A 14,533-nucleotide genomic window follows, 5' to 3' on the forward strand; every position below is an offset into this window, starting at 1 on the left:
ATTTATCATAATGATAAAATATCGCTAATTAATTATTTAATAACTATTAGCCACCTGACTTATCAAATGAATAAATATTTAATTAACTACTTTATAATTAGTTTATTAATTTATAATCAATTAACTAATTTAATATACTTATTCAACTAATAACAAACATTTATCTTAATTAAGGAATTAACGTTTTAACTTATCTAATTAATCTATTAACTTAATATATTACTTATTAAATAAATAATCAATTAATTAATTAGCTAATGGATTAGTTTATTTTTATAATTAATTCCTAATGAATTAATTAAAAATTATAATTTTTATTTTATTAATTTAATAAAATATTATTGTTTTACAAGTATAATTATTATATAAATCCTACTATTGAAAACAGTGGGCTGGTGAATGATTCGACTATTTTAATAGTACTCCACGCGCACAACCTAGGGAAGATACTAAAATAATTTTTATTTACTTACTTGGTCAAGCTCGATTAATACAGAACAAACCTCGGAAACACTCGAACAAGGATAATCAACACCCGACTAATACAGAACAAACCTTGGAAAAACGAACAAGGATAATCAACACCGACACTCACTCGAAGGAAATTAACATCACACATACTACACTGACCAACATACTTTTATTCTTAACGGATTTATCTCCATTTTCTTTCAAATTCAAACCACTATCGTTATAGGGTGAAGCTCCACTGATGGCAATGTACTCAATTACCGGAGATCTCAATAGCCTTGACCTCAGGCTTCTTGACCTCGGTCTTTGGCACAGTGACGGTGAGCACCCCATTCTCCATGGTGGCCTTCACCTCGTCCAGCTTGGCATTCTCCGGCAGGCGGAACCTGCGTAGGAACTTGCCGCTGCTGCGCTCCACGCGGTGCCACTTGTCGGTCTTCTCCTCCTTCTCCTTGCTGCGCTCGCCGCTGATCTGGAGGATGCCGCCTTCCTCCACTTCCACCTTCACCTCCTCCCTCTTCACCCCCGGCAGGTCCGCCTTAAACACGTGCGCCTCGGGCGTCTCCTTCCAGTCCACGCGCGTGTTGGCGAAGGCGGAGGTGTCGCTCACGAAGCTGCTGGGACGGGACTCGGTGAGGGCGCGGAAGGCGTCGAAGGGGTCCCAGAGGTCGAGGGAGAAGGGGTCGAAGATGTTGCTGCGCCTCACGATCGACATGTCTGAGCAGCTGATTACAGACTTGCTGGTGGTTCCTATAAGCTACTTGGGCTCTGTTCCGACAGCTGGCGACTCGCTCTCTGTTTCTACTGCGTTTTCTTTGATGGGCGGACGCTGCTATTTATAGATTTTGTGAGGACTAGTCTACCACTCTCTAGATCGAGTTTGCTCTAGATAATTCGCTTTATTATATTATGGTGGGCCATGAGGTCCTCTTCTCGCCCTTTCCGACTCTCTCTAGAATATGCCCCAAAAATGAAGCTTTATCGGGAGGCAGTGATCAGCCTGTGTTACTAGTCAGCCTGGTGCTTTCCAGAGAATTCTCTACTAAACGGGGTGGACAAATGGTGGCCTCCAGCGAGCGACGGTGGTACCAATACATGCATGTAACTCATCCGGAAGTTTATGAATGAAATCTCAAAATTTAAATTTCAATTTCCTGTGCATCGAAGATCATTAATTTAGGATATCATTTCCTCATGAATTGAACTATTCCTATTTTTATACTGATGTTGATGATGATGATGATGTTAGGGGTATATATAATTGGTTCGGTTTGGTCCTGTTGGGATTCGGTTAAATTGAATTGCATGCGCCTATAATCAGACTCGATTCAACGGTTATTATATTGTCAAATTGGACTAAATTTAATCTTGCTTTTAAATTAGAAAGCTAATTAGAGATATATTCTAATCATATTTGGATAACACTTATAAACCGATTAGGACTAATCTTTTACTTACCTATTTGGGTTTCATGATCCCTTATGAATATGCGAGCTATTCTCTTATAGAAATAAGAAGTCCAATTTGCATAAAAAATTCATTAGTTTTGTACTTTTACAAAAGTGGGCCGCATTTTTTAAATTTACATATTCAGGCCGGATTTTTAGTAAACTGATCAAAATACTCTTATACCTTTTTCTCTCTCCTTTTTTTTCTCGCGTTCTTTTTTTTTTTTTCGCCGAAGAAGGCGACGGAGGCGAAGGCGACGGAGGCGAAGGCGGAAACGGCCCCCATCGTCTCTGCACCTCACGCCCTCACCCTTACCCTTGCCCGCGCACCCCTCGCCCTACTTGCCTCCGACACCGCCGAGGCCGCGCTGCGACCTCTTCTTTTTTTTTCTCTCCGACCCTCCTCCACAGCCTCCGCGACCCTCCGCGATGATAACGAGGACGATAATGCGTCCTCTTCCTCCGCCTTCGCCCTCTACCTCCACTGCAGCGGATTTTGCACCCACCAAACCCACTTCTAGGAACTTGCGTTCCCACCATCGCCATCGACGAAAAACAGAAAGCATTTCTCAGCTTCGAAAAGCTCACCGGCGAGCGATGGGGCACGCGGCCCAGCTACCTACCCCAGAGGCCAGCAGCGAGCGTGGCCTCAACGGTGTCGGAGGCGAGAAGGGCGAGAAATACACGGGAGAATCTCTAGATTAGCACTTTTATTTATTTAAAACAAAAAAATAAAAAATAAAAGGCCAAAAATAAGAGAATAATAAAGAAAACAAGAGAAGAAGGAAGAAGAAGATGAATATACACTATTAAGATTAAATTGCATTGTTTTAAAAGATCGTTGCACTATTATGAACGTAAGTTGCACTCTTTTAAATGTAAACTGCACCCTTTAAGATGAAAGTTACACTCTTTAAACAAAAGTTGCACTATTTGAGAGATATTTACACTGTTTCTCCTCTTGTTGCACGCTTTAAGCAGAGATATTTACACTATTTCTTCTCTTGTTGTACTATTTCTCCTCTTGTTGCGCTATTACTTCTCAGTTTACACATCAACTGTCATGCCCCATGACCCGCCTATTTGGTAGGATTCGGGTCGTCAATAGACAGCCGAATGGACAGAGTTTTTCCTGTACGTTTTAGGCGTCGCAAACAATACATTACAAGAGGTTCCAAACAGGAACAGTATTCATACAACGATTGCATAAGAAAGGTATCAAACAACATAAACAACTAAGCTATTACAAGCATTCACATCACATGCTTTTTACATATTACATTTTCGTTTTCTTTTCTTCCAAATATAATCAATATTATTACAGTATTGTGTTCTTCTTTTCTACAACCCCTAGCTAGGCCGACTTGGGGTAATGCTATCTCTGGTCTCTGTGATAGAGCGCTATCTATGGAGCTACGCTGTCACGCCCCGAGCCCGCCTCTTTGGTCGGTTTCGGCATGCCAACAGACCGCCGAACGGACAGGATTTTTCCTGTACCGCGGACAGAGTCTCCCCTGTACGTTCAAGGCGTCGGAATCAATACAATGTACGAAGTTCCAACCAGGAACACATTTCAACCAAAGATTGCATAAGGAAGTATCAAAAATATAAATCTACTTGCTATTACAAACATTCATCTCACATATTACATTTTACATTACAAATTACATTCTTTTACATTCAACTTCCAAATACAACCTAATTATTACAAATTTATTACAAGTTTGATACATCTTGTTCTTTCATTTTTCTCTACTCCTAGGCTATGCCGACTCGGGGTACCACTATCTAGTCTCGGTGGTAGGGCGCTAACTACGGAGCTACGCCCTTGCCTCGCACCACCGCGCCGCTCACGTGCGAATCTGTAACACCCCAAAACAACGTGGGGTGAGAACCAACTCCATGGTTCCCAGTGGGTACGGCCACCCAAGAAAAAAGCTCGACCAATAGGTCCGAGGAGGCATTACAATCATGTTAGTCCAAAAACATCTACAGATATATATATATATCATCATGTAATTATGCAACTAACAGATAACATGCCACATGAATATGCAATATGCAAATCATGCAACTCATGAAAGTAGATTTATTGATTCTACTCTTTATTCTTAACCATTCTTTACTCTTAGCCAATCTTTATTGCTAATCATTCTTTATATTATTAGCTGTTCTTTAGCGTGTGTGTCACGCCCCGAGCCCGCCTCTTTGGTCAGATTCGGGCACGCCAACAGACCGCCGAACGGACAGGGTTTCCCCTGTACCGTGGACAGAGTCTCCCCTATACGTTCAAGGCGTCGCAATCAATACAATGTACGAAGTTCCAACTAGGAACACATTTCAACCAAAGATTGCATAAGGAAGTATCAAAACATAAATCTACTTGCTATTACAAGCATTCACATTCATACTTTTTTTACATCACAATTCTCATTTGATCCTTACATTAGCTTTCACTTAACTTCCAAATACAATCCGATTTTAACATAGTTATTACAACATTGTTCTTACAATTATCACATTTTTGGTTCTTTGCATTTTATACCCCTAAGAAGCCGACTCAGGGTGCTGCTATCTGGTCTCAGTGGTAGGGCGCTAACTACGGAGCTACGCCCTTTCCTCGCGCCGCCGCGCCGCTCGCGTGTGAACCTGTAAAACCCCGAAACAACGTGGGGTGAGAACTAACTCCATAGTTCCGGAAACTGGACTACCAGCTCGAGAAGGGAACCCACCGGCATGGGTGAAAGGCAAACAACATGTTAGTACAATAGATAGATATGAAATCATAAATCATGCAACTAACATTACCATGCTTTTGCCTCACAACATGCAATATGCAAATTATGCAACCCATATAGTAGATTAATTGCTTCGACACTTTATTCTTATCCATTCTTTACTTTTACTCATTCTTCACTTTACTAGCTATTCTTTAGCATTAACCCTTCTTTATTCTTTATTACTTGTCATTCTTCAGCATTAGCCTTTTCTTATTCTTGATTCTTCATTCTTTATCCTTTACGCTTTACTAAGGGTACTCACACCTTAGTAATATTATACACATTAGCCTTTCTTTCCTAAAGTTACTTTACCTTAGCCAACTTTGCCATCCGACTCGGTCTTGAGTCAATCAACTGCGGATAGTCCGCGCTCTATCCGGCTCGAGGTGAAGGAACTCTCACATACACCTCAGCCTTCAATCACAAACCACATCGCCCAACGGGTCACCCAGAGCTGCGTACACCCGTGGTCAGGGATCCCCCGGTGGGAGAGGAACATGCCGCATACACCCGCAGCCGAGATCCCCGATAGGGAGAGGAATATGCCACATGCACCCTAGCGCTCATCATTCTTGCTCATTAACAAGCCTCGAAGTTCTTCCGGTGGGAGAGGAACACGCCACATGCACTCGCGGCCAAGAACTATCGAGCTTGTATGCTGCACTAGCAGCAGGGATTCTGGAATCCACTTTACATTACTCAAGGGTTGGTCTCACCCTATGTTATCGACCTATCTAGGTCCAAACCTTTACTCAACCTAAATTAATACATTAGGTTCAATGTCATTATCTTCTTAGCCTAGGTTCATTGACACTAGGTCCAACATTCTTTATCACCTAAGTTCATTTGACTCTAGGTTCTATATCATTACATTTACAACCTAGGTTTATTTGACTCTAGGTTCAATGCCACTCATATTCTTGTTTTCCTAGTTGCCCACACCTAGAAATTATACTTAACATGCCACTCGTGAATAACCTATGTTCATCGACACTAGGTTCATTATTACTTTTGTTTAACCTATGTCCTTGACACTAGGTCCAATGCCACTCGATCTATAGGTGCATTTATGTCCACTTACACATATTCTTTACTTAGCATTCTTATCTTATCATTATGCATTTTCACTAGCATGCTTTCTACTTTACGTTAACATGCAATGCCACTTATCTCATGCCTTTAGCTAACATCATTCGATGCATTTTCTTAGCATTCTTATTTAGCAATTCTTACATTATGTCAACATACATTCTTTTAGCATTTCTATCATGCGTCCATTTCTAAAACATGCATCTAGCTCATGTTACTTGAAATTTAACTCATACATTTATCTAGCATATGTCTTACATACTCCTTTAGCGTTTAGCTCTTACATTCATTAGCATACTTTACATACATTTACTTAGCATCCAGCTCATGTCGTCATATGCATTTATTAGCATCATTATGGTACATTCTTAATTGGCATTCTTATTATGCATTCTTACTTAACATTCTTATCATGCATCAATAGTGAAACACACTACACTTTGGCATGAAGGCGACCTAGTCGCTTCGGTAAACACAACCCACCTTTTAACGCTTTCCGATTGCTTGTCGTCACTTGCAATCGGCCTCCCGCGGCACCCGTGACCCGGTTTGGCCCAAACTCTTGCGCGACCACCCGAACGGCCACCAATCCGCGATCCGTCTGTTCGGGAGTTTATTCCCCGACACCACGATGCTCCCGATCCATTTTCATGATTTTTGGAGGCTTATCCCGCGTGCTGCGGCTATCTGTACCAAAACAGATTGTTTCGTCAATAACTTCGCGTACACTCGTCGGATTGTCGAACCGAGCGCACCAACGCGTTCGTTATACCCCCAATTAGGTTTGTATAGGGTCAATTGAGATCAAACTCAACTATTTACAAAAACCCCTTTTTGGAGCCCTAAATGCAATTATAGCAAAATGCCCCATTTCATCTCATGAATCAAGCATAAACCATCTATTTAGCATGCTAAGATTCCATTAAAATCATCTTTAGAGTATAAGAACTTAACCCTAAAGATCTACCATTAAAGCTCCAAGAAGCTTACCTCAAGAAGCTTGCTCCAAGGTGAAGAAGAAGATGATGGAGGGAAGCTCTCCACTTGCTTCACCTTCTTTTCCTTTTCTTCTTCTTCTTTCTCTTCTTCTTCTTCTCTTCTCCTTTCCTTTCTAGAGAGAGAGAGAGGAGGCTTGGGGGATGATACGGTGAGGGAGAGGGAGAGAGAGAGGTTCTAATCCTCTCTATACATATAACTCATGCATAAAATGCCAACAAGTCCCTCAACAATCCTCTTCTTGCATCAGCCCAAACTGGGCATTTTCGGGGTTCTGAGACCGGTCCTTGCGGTGAGAGACCGGTCCCCGAAAGGCCAGAATTCCAGACTTAGCCAATTTTTCAGCATTTTCAGCCTTTATCCTTTTTCACTCCGTTTTCGCTCGTTTTCGCTCGTTTGACCTCCGTTTCTTTTCAAATCGAACCGAGACTCTCCAAACATGTTTTCAAGCATGTTTTCATCATCTTTTCATCCACGCTAATGCCGGATTTAGTCCATGGTCCATCATAGCCTTTCGGGTCCCGTTTTCGCGCCCTATGCGCACCGAAGCACCCGAATGCTCCCGAACTTCGCCGGAACGATTCTAATGGCTTTCTAAGCTAACATACATCGTAACTTCATGAATTAGAAGTTCGGTATATTACATTCTCCACCCCTTAAAAAGAGTTTCGTCCGCGAAACTCAAACCACACCTCAATTCAGCTCCTCGAGCAATTGAGGGCACTAATGCACTTTTACACTTCGGAAGGCTTTACACTCTTTGGAACTATCCAAGAGGACTACTACGGAGCTCATGATACAAAACGCATCCAACTTTGTAAGGCACATCTCACAAAGTGCATTACGGTCTCCGTCACTCTATGTGGTAGCGCAAGTCGAAACTCGACGACTCTACGCGCTCCAACTCCACTTGCCACTTGACAAGCAAGAACTCTTCTTTGCATTTACTTCCCCTTCAGGGAATGCATTTCAAATCAATCACCGACATTGCCTAAAAGCAATATCATCGGTGCATCGCTTTATCGTGAGTGCTCTAACTCCGCACCGACTTTTGCTCTAATGTGAGATGGCCCACTTCAGCACATCCCCACTTCCAATCCTCAAATTCCACGTGGCTTGCCATAAGCTCAAGGTCTCTCCAAGAGCACTTCATCACCTGATACCATATGCCACGGTCAACACCACATCACCTTCGCAACAACTCACACGAACACTTCGTTCGTGAATTCAAGTCAAACTCCTCGATAAGGCTATCTGCCAAATCGCTTTCCTCGGTCTTCATTGGTGGTCCAAAGGCCACCAATACTACGTAGGCCCACAGCCTAAACCTGTCTCAATATACGCGCAGCGCCTCTCGCTCGCAAGCGTAGACCCAATCATCACTGGGGCGAAATTCTCACTTGGGAATTCACACACACTCCAACCAGGAGCAACTAAAATCCCAAACCATTACAAATCCTTTGGTTGGGTCACAATCGTACTCTCGGTATTCTCTCAATCGCATTACACGCTCTATCGAGCAATGCGTGTCACTACCGGCTCCTATGCACCTAGTGCGAGCCACTAGCCCCACGAGTGATTCATGGCACACTTCACACTGGGCAATGCCCAAGTGCTATTGCAAACAAACTCACTCGGCAGATCCATATTCGCACTCCACGAGTACCTATACTCGAGCGTTGTACGCTACTATAGCGTGCTACAATAAGCCTGGGTTTTGGGCAATCTTGCCCGAGCACAATGCAACCGGTCTCACCCAGAGGGACCGGTCTCTCGGGGATCGGTCTCTCCCGCAGGGACCGGTTCCCGAGAGCCTGTTTTCTTGAACTTAGCCAATTTTTCTCCTTTGCTGGGCTTCTCACGCGTTCGGGGACCGATCTCTCCAGCAGGGACCGGTCCCCGAGAGCCCAAAAACTACAGTTTGCAGATTTTGATTCTTAAGCTCTCAAAAACCTCCCACAATGCACTTTTACTCATTCTAACGCCTTCGGTCTTTCCGAAGCATAGCAACCTCGCACTTCGATCAATTTGACTAAAGTTCGACATTTACTTTCCGAATTCTTCGGCATATCACATTCTTGGTCCTTACTATACTACTACATAAATAGTAGTAATTAACTATATACTCAATGCATGTGACGCTCCAACTTTACATCATGCCGAAACACATAACTGCATGAATAACTCATACCTGCCACGACGTCGTCAGCAGCAGGTCCCACAAGCTGGGTCGCGTGTCCATAGCCACTTGGCGCCCGCCGCGGACCCCTCGGTTGCATCACTGTCATCGCTCGCTCTCCCGACCGTGCCGCAGGTGGCACACCCGCCGGCTGTCCCGGAGAGGAAAAAGCCGTCGCCAACACTAAGGCCCGGCTATCACCTTGCGGACACTCATCCCGCATATGGCCTGGCTGCCCACAACGGATACATCTTCCATCACGCAGCGCACACCGCCGCGCCTGGTGGGTACCACCACAAATCACACAACCTGGGGAGGATCGAGTAGAGGACGTCTTCGAGTGGCGCCTAGAACTTGACTGCCCACCCGAACTGTTCGACAATTGCCTCACCCCTCCCCGCTCATGCTTATGAGATTCGCGCTCCTCATGCACGAAAGCCTCGCCATGCTCTGCCCACAATGCTCGGTCCAACACCTCCGCGAAGGTTGTGAGCTTGAGGATTTGCACCTTCTCGTAAATATCTGGTCGAAGTCCACGTAAGAACCAATCGGCCATATCCTTGTCATCCCGTACCACATCCGGGACACAATTCACGATACGGGAAAACTCCCGTTCGTACTCCCGCACTGAGCGGTCTCCTTGACGCAGCTTCCTGAACCTGTCCTGAAGCTTTCGCTTTTCACTGTCGGGGAAGTAAGCTGAGAATACCAATCCCCGAAACTCATCCCATGCCATAGGAGGAAGACTAGGCGATCGGTTCCGCCGAATGCCTTTCCACCACACCTTCGCCGATTGCTTCAAGCAATGCACGGCTAGGGGTACCTTGTCCCGCTCCAATGTGTACAGCTCCTCAAAGAGCGTTTCCATGGAGTCAATCCACATATCCACAATCCAGGGATCAACATTCTCTCCATCGAAGGTAGGCGGATCAAACTTTACGAAGGTCATGAGGGCCGCCAAAGCCCGCTCTTTCTCCGCCTCCGCCAATGCACTTTCGGGAGTCGGATCGCCCGACCCCGACGGAACCATCTCTGCTGCAAGCCCTGCCCGTCCTCGACGAGCCGCAACTGGCGCAGCCACTAGCTGCTCCACGGTCTCTTGGAGTCTCTTGATCCGTTCTTCCTGGCGCATAGCAGCCTCCTGCTGACGCTGCACTACGCCCACAAGCATTCCCAACTGTTCGCGGAGCTCCGAGTCTCCTCTCGCTCCGGATTGCTCAGGAACATCACTTGTCCCATCCCGCGTCGATCTAGCCGAAGATCGCCTACGCGGTGCCATCGTTCCCTGACACATGACAACTCGATTAATTCTCAACCTTCGAGGTCGAGTACAAAACATTTAACATTGACTCAAATCGGGCGAAAGTTATACAAGGGCGTCTATTCTCATCACTCGGTTTCATGTTGTCGTACGCCCAACATGAACACACTCGGTTGAGAATAAACCACACCTTGAATCTACCTCTAACATCCATTATAGAGGTTTACCACATAACCCAATCATTAACCTTTCGCCACAAGTCTCCAGTCCTCGTCTCTCACGAGCCTTAATCTCCTATGGTTTACTATCCTAGGGTCTCCTAGGTCAAGCTAAACCATTTTCTTTAAACTCTTTTATGTTCTTTTTATGTTCTCTCTATGTTCTCTTTATGTTCTTTTTATGCTCTGATACCATCTTATCTGTCACGCCCCGAGCCCGCCTCTTTGGTCGGATTCGGGCACGCCAACAGACCGCCGAACGGACAGGGTTTCCCCTGTACCGCGGACAGAGTCTCCCCTGTACGTTCAAGGCGTCGCAATCAATACAATGTACGAAGTTCCAACCAGGAACACATTTCAAGCAAAGATTGCATAAGGAAGTATCAAAAACATAAATCTACTTGCTATTACAAGCATTCACATTCATACATTTTTACATCACAATTCTCATTTGATTCTTACATTAGCTTTCACTTAACTTCCAAATACAATCCGATTTTAACATAGTTATTACAACATTGTTCTTACAATTATCACATTTTTGGTTCTTTGCATTTTATACCCCTAAGAAGCCGACTCAGGGTGCTGCTATCTGGTCTCAGTGGTAGGGCGCTAACTACGGAGCTACGCCCTTTCCTCGCGCCGCCGCGCCGCTCGCGTGTGAACCTGTAAAACCCCGAAACAACGTGGGGTGAGAACTAACTCCATAGTTCCCAGTGGGTACGGCCACCCAAGGGAAGAGCTCGACCATCAGGTCAAAGGAGGCAAACAACATGTTAGTCCAATAGATAGATATGAAATCATAAATCATGCAACTAACATTACCATGCTTTTGCCTCACAACATGCAATATGCAAATTATGCAACTCATATAGTAGATTAATTGCTTCTACACTTTATTCTTATCCATTCTTTACTTTTACTCATTCTTTACTTTACTAGCTATTCTTTAGCATTAACCCTTCTTTATTCTTTATTACTTGTCATTCTTTAGCATTAGCCTTTTCTTATTCTTGATTCTTCATTCTTTATTCTTTACGCTTTACTAAGGGTACTCACACCTTAGTAATATTATACACATTAGCCTTTCTTTCCTAAGGTTACTTTACCTTAGCCAACTTTGCCATCCGACTCGGTCTTGAGTCAATCAACTGCGGATAGTCCGCGCTCTGTCCGGCTCGAGGTGAAGGAACTCACACATGCACCTCAGCCCTCAATCACAAACCACATCGCCCAACGGGTCGCCCAGAGCTGCGTACACCCGTGGTCAGGGATCCCCCGGTGGGAGAGGAACATGCCGCATACACCCGCAGCCGAGATCCCCGATAGGGAGAGGAACATGCCACATGCACCCTAGCGCTCATTGTTCTTGCTCATTAACAAGCCTCGAAGTTCTTCCGGTGGGAGAGGAACACGCCACATGCACCCGCGGCCAAGAACTATCGAGCTTGTATGCTGCACTAGCAGCCGCTGCACTAGCAGCAGGGATTCCGGAATCCACTTCACATTACTCGAGGGTTGGTCTCACCCTATAATATTGACCTATCTAGGTCCAAGCCTTTGCTCAACCTAAGTTCATACTTTAGGTTCAATGTCATTATCTTCTTAGCCTAGGTTCATTGACACTAGGTTCAACATTCTTAATCACCTAGGTTCATTCGACTCTAGGTTCCATATCATTACGTTCACAACCTAGGTTTACTTGACTCTAGGTTCAATGCCATTCATATTCTTATTTTCCTAGTTGTCCACACCTAGGAATTATACTTGACATGCCACTCGTGAATAACCTATGTTCATCGACACTAGGTTCATTATTACTTTTGTTTAACCTATGTCCTTGACACTAGGTTCAATGCCACTCGATCTATAGGTGCATTTATGTCAACTTACACACATCCTTTACTTAGCATTCTTATCTTATCATTATGCATGCTTTCTACTTTATGTCATTTTAACATATTCTCACAATATGGATCATACATTTAGCTCATATGTTTACTTAACATACATCTCAACATGCCTTTAACATTTTACTCATGCTTCATCAAACATTTCTATAACATGTCACAAGCATTAGCTTAGTGTTCTTACATTATGTCAATATGCATACTTTTAGCATTTCCTATTATGACAACATGCATTTCTCAACATACATCTTATATGATCATTACTTGGCACATATTACATGCATTACTTAACATCTATCACATGCATTCATTCCTTAGCATCTTTATCATGGCATTGTATACATTTATTAGCATCATTATGGTGCATTCTTACTTAACATTCTTATTATGCATTCTTACTTAACATTCTTATCATGCATCAATAGTGAAACACACTACACTTTGGCATGAAGGCGACCTAGTCGCTTCGGTAAACACAACCCACCTTTTAACGCTTTCCGATTGCTTGTCGTCACTTGCAATCGGCCTCCCGCGGCACCCGTGACCCGGTTTGGCCCAAACTCTTGCGCGACCACCCGAACGGCCACCAATCCGCGATCCGTCTGTTCGGGAGTTTATTCCCCGACACCACGATGCTCCCGATCCATTTTCATGATTTTTGGAGGCTTATCCCGCGTGCTGCGGCTATCTGTACCAAAACAGATTGTTTCGTCAATAACTTCGCGTACGCTCGTCGGATTGTCGAACCGAGCGCACCAACGCGTTCGTTATACCCCCAATTAGGTTTGTATAGGGTCAATTGAGATCAAAACCCCTCACAAGCAAAAGCCCTCTTTTTGGAGCCCTAGATGCAATTATAGCAAAATACTCCAATTCATCTCATGAATCAAGCATAAACCATCTATTTAGCATCAATGGGTTCCACTAAATCCATTCTTAGAGCATATAACCATAGCCATGAAGATCTACCATTAGAGCTTCAAGAAGCTTACCTCATCTAAGCTTCAAACTCAAGGAAGAAGATGAAGAGGATGAAGCTCCATCTCCTTGTCTCCTTCTCCACCAATCTCTCCTCCTTTTGATCCACTTCTAGAGAGAGGGAGAGAGCATTCTAGAGAGAGGGAGGAGTTCCTCTCTCAAACATTATGTGTGTGTGTGTAGTGTAAAAGAGGGAAGAAGAAAGAGCCCCATACATTAGCCAACTTCCCCCAATTTACAACATTGCCATCAGCCCAAACTGGGCATTTTCGGGGTTCTGGGACCGGTCCTTGCGGTGAGAGACCGGTCCCCGAAAGGCCAGAATTCCAGACTTAGCCAATTTTTCAGCATTTTCAGCTTTTATCCTTTTTCACTCCGTTTTCGCTCGTTTTCGCTCGTTTGACCTCCGTTTCTTTTCAAATCGAACGGAGACTCTCCAAACATGTTTTCAAGCATGTTTTCATCATCTTTTCATCCACGCTAATGCCGGATTTAGTCCATGGTCCATCATAGCCTTTCGGGTTCCGTTTTCGCGCCCTATGCGCACCGAAGCACCCGAATGCTCCCGAACTTCGCCGGAACGATTCTAATGGCTTTCTAAGCTAACATACATCGTAACTTCATGAATCAGAAGTTCGGTATATTACAGTGTGCTATTCTTTGACATTAGCCGTTCTTTATTCTTTAGTCTTTACTCTTTATTCTTTATTCTTTATTCTTTATTCTTTACTAAGGGTGTCACGCCCCACCCCGAAATCACTACCAATTTGGCACAGTTCAGCTGCGGCGGCGGACCGCCGAACGGACAGCACCTCCCCCGTCCGCCCAAGGCTCCACGACAAGAATGTGTACAAGAATTTACCCAGAAAATTAAATTCTAAACATACACACTCACAAGGGCACAAATAGTGCCGACAATACAAAGAGCAAGTAATCCATAAGACAAACATGTGAAATAAAGAGAGTATTTTACTAACTATTACATTAGTTTCATCGCTTTCATTTATATCATTTTCGTCCAAAATGAATACAATTCTTTCATCTCAAAATACATAGCTCTCAAAATCCTCACCTACAATAAAACTCTCAAATACATAGGTGTGCTAATGCAAAAAGGAAAGCTACTATACTACCACGGTCTCACTGATCGGGCGCGATGCCCTTGCCGCGGTCCTCCATCGGCAACCCTGTACCTACCACTGG

At 44.1% G+C, this 14,533-nt stretch overlaps 1 protein-coding gene across 1 annotated transcript; it reads right to left on the reverse strand.

The window, feature by feature from the left end:
- Positions 443-1,356, reverse strand: LOC109715945 (16.9 kDa class I heat shock protein 2-like). The gene has a single exon (XM_020241184.1). It carries the CDS (start codon positions 1,184-1,186, stop codon positions 725-727), a length of 462 nt encoding a protein of 153 aa, XP_020096773.1. The 5' UTR covers positions 1,187-1,356; the 3' UTR covers positions 443-724.

This window comes from Ananas comosus, linkage group 10 (genome assembly GCF_001540865.1).
Source record: "Ananas comosus cultivar F153 linkage group 10, ASM154086v1, whole genome shotgun sequence".
Lineage (NCBI taxonomy): Eukaryota > Viridiplantae > Streptophyta > Magnoliopsida > Poales > Bromeliaceae > Ananas > Ananas comosus.

What these genes read in the sequence shown, in the direction of transcription:
- LOC109715945 (XM_020241184.1), bottom strand. Translation starts at nt 1,186, where the DNA reads ATGTCGATCGTGAGGCGCAGCAACATCTTCGACCCCTTCTCCCTCGAC.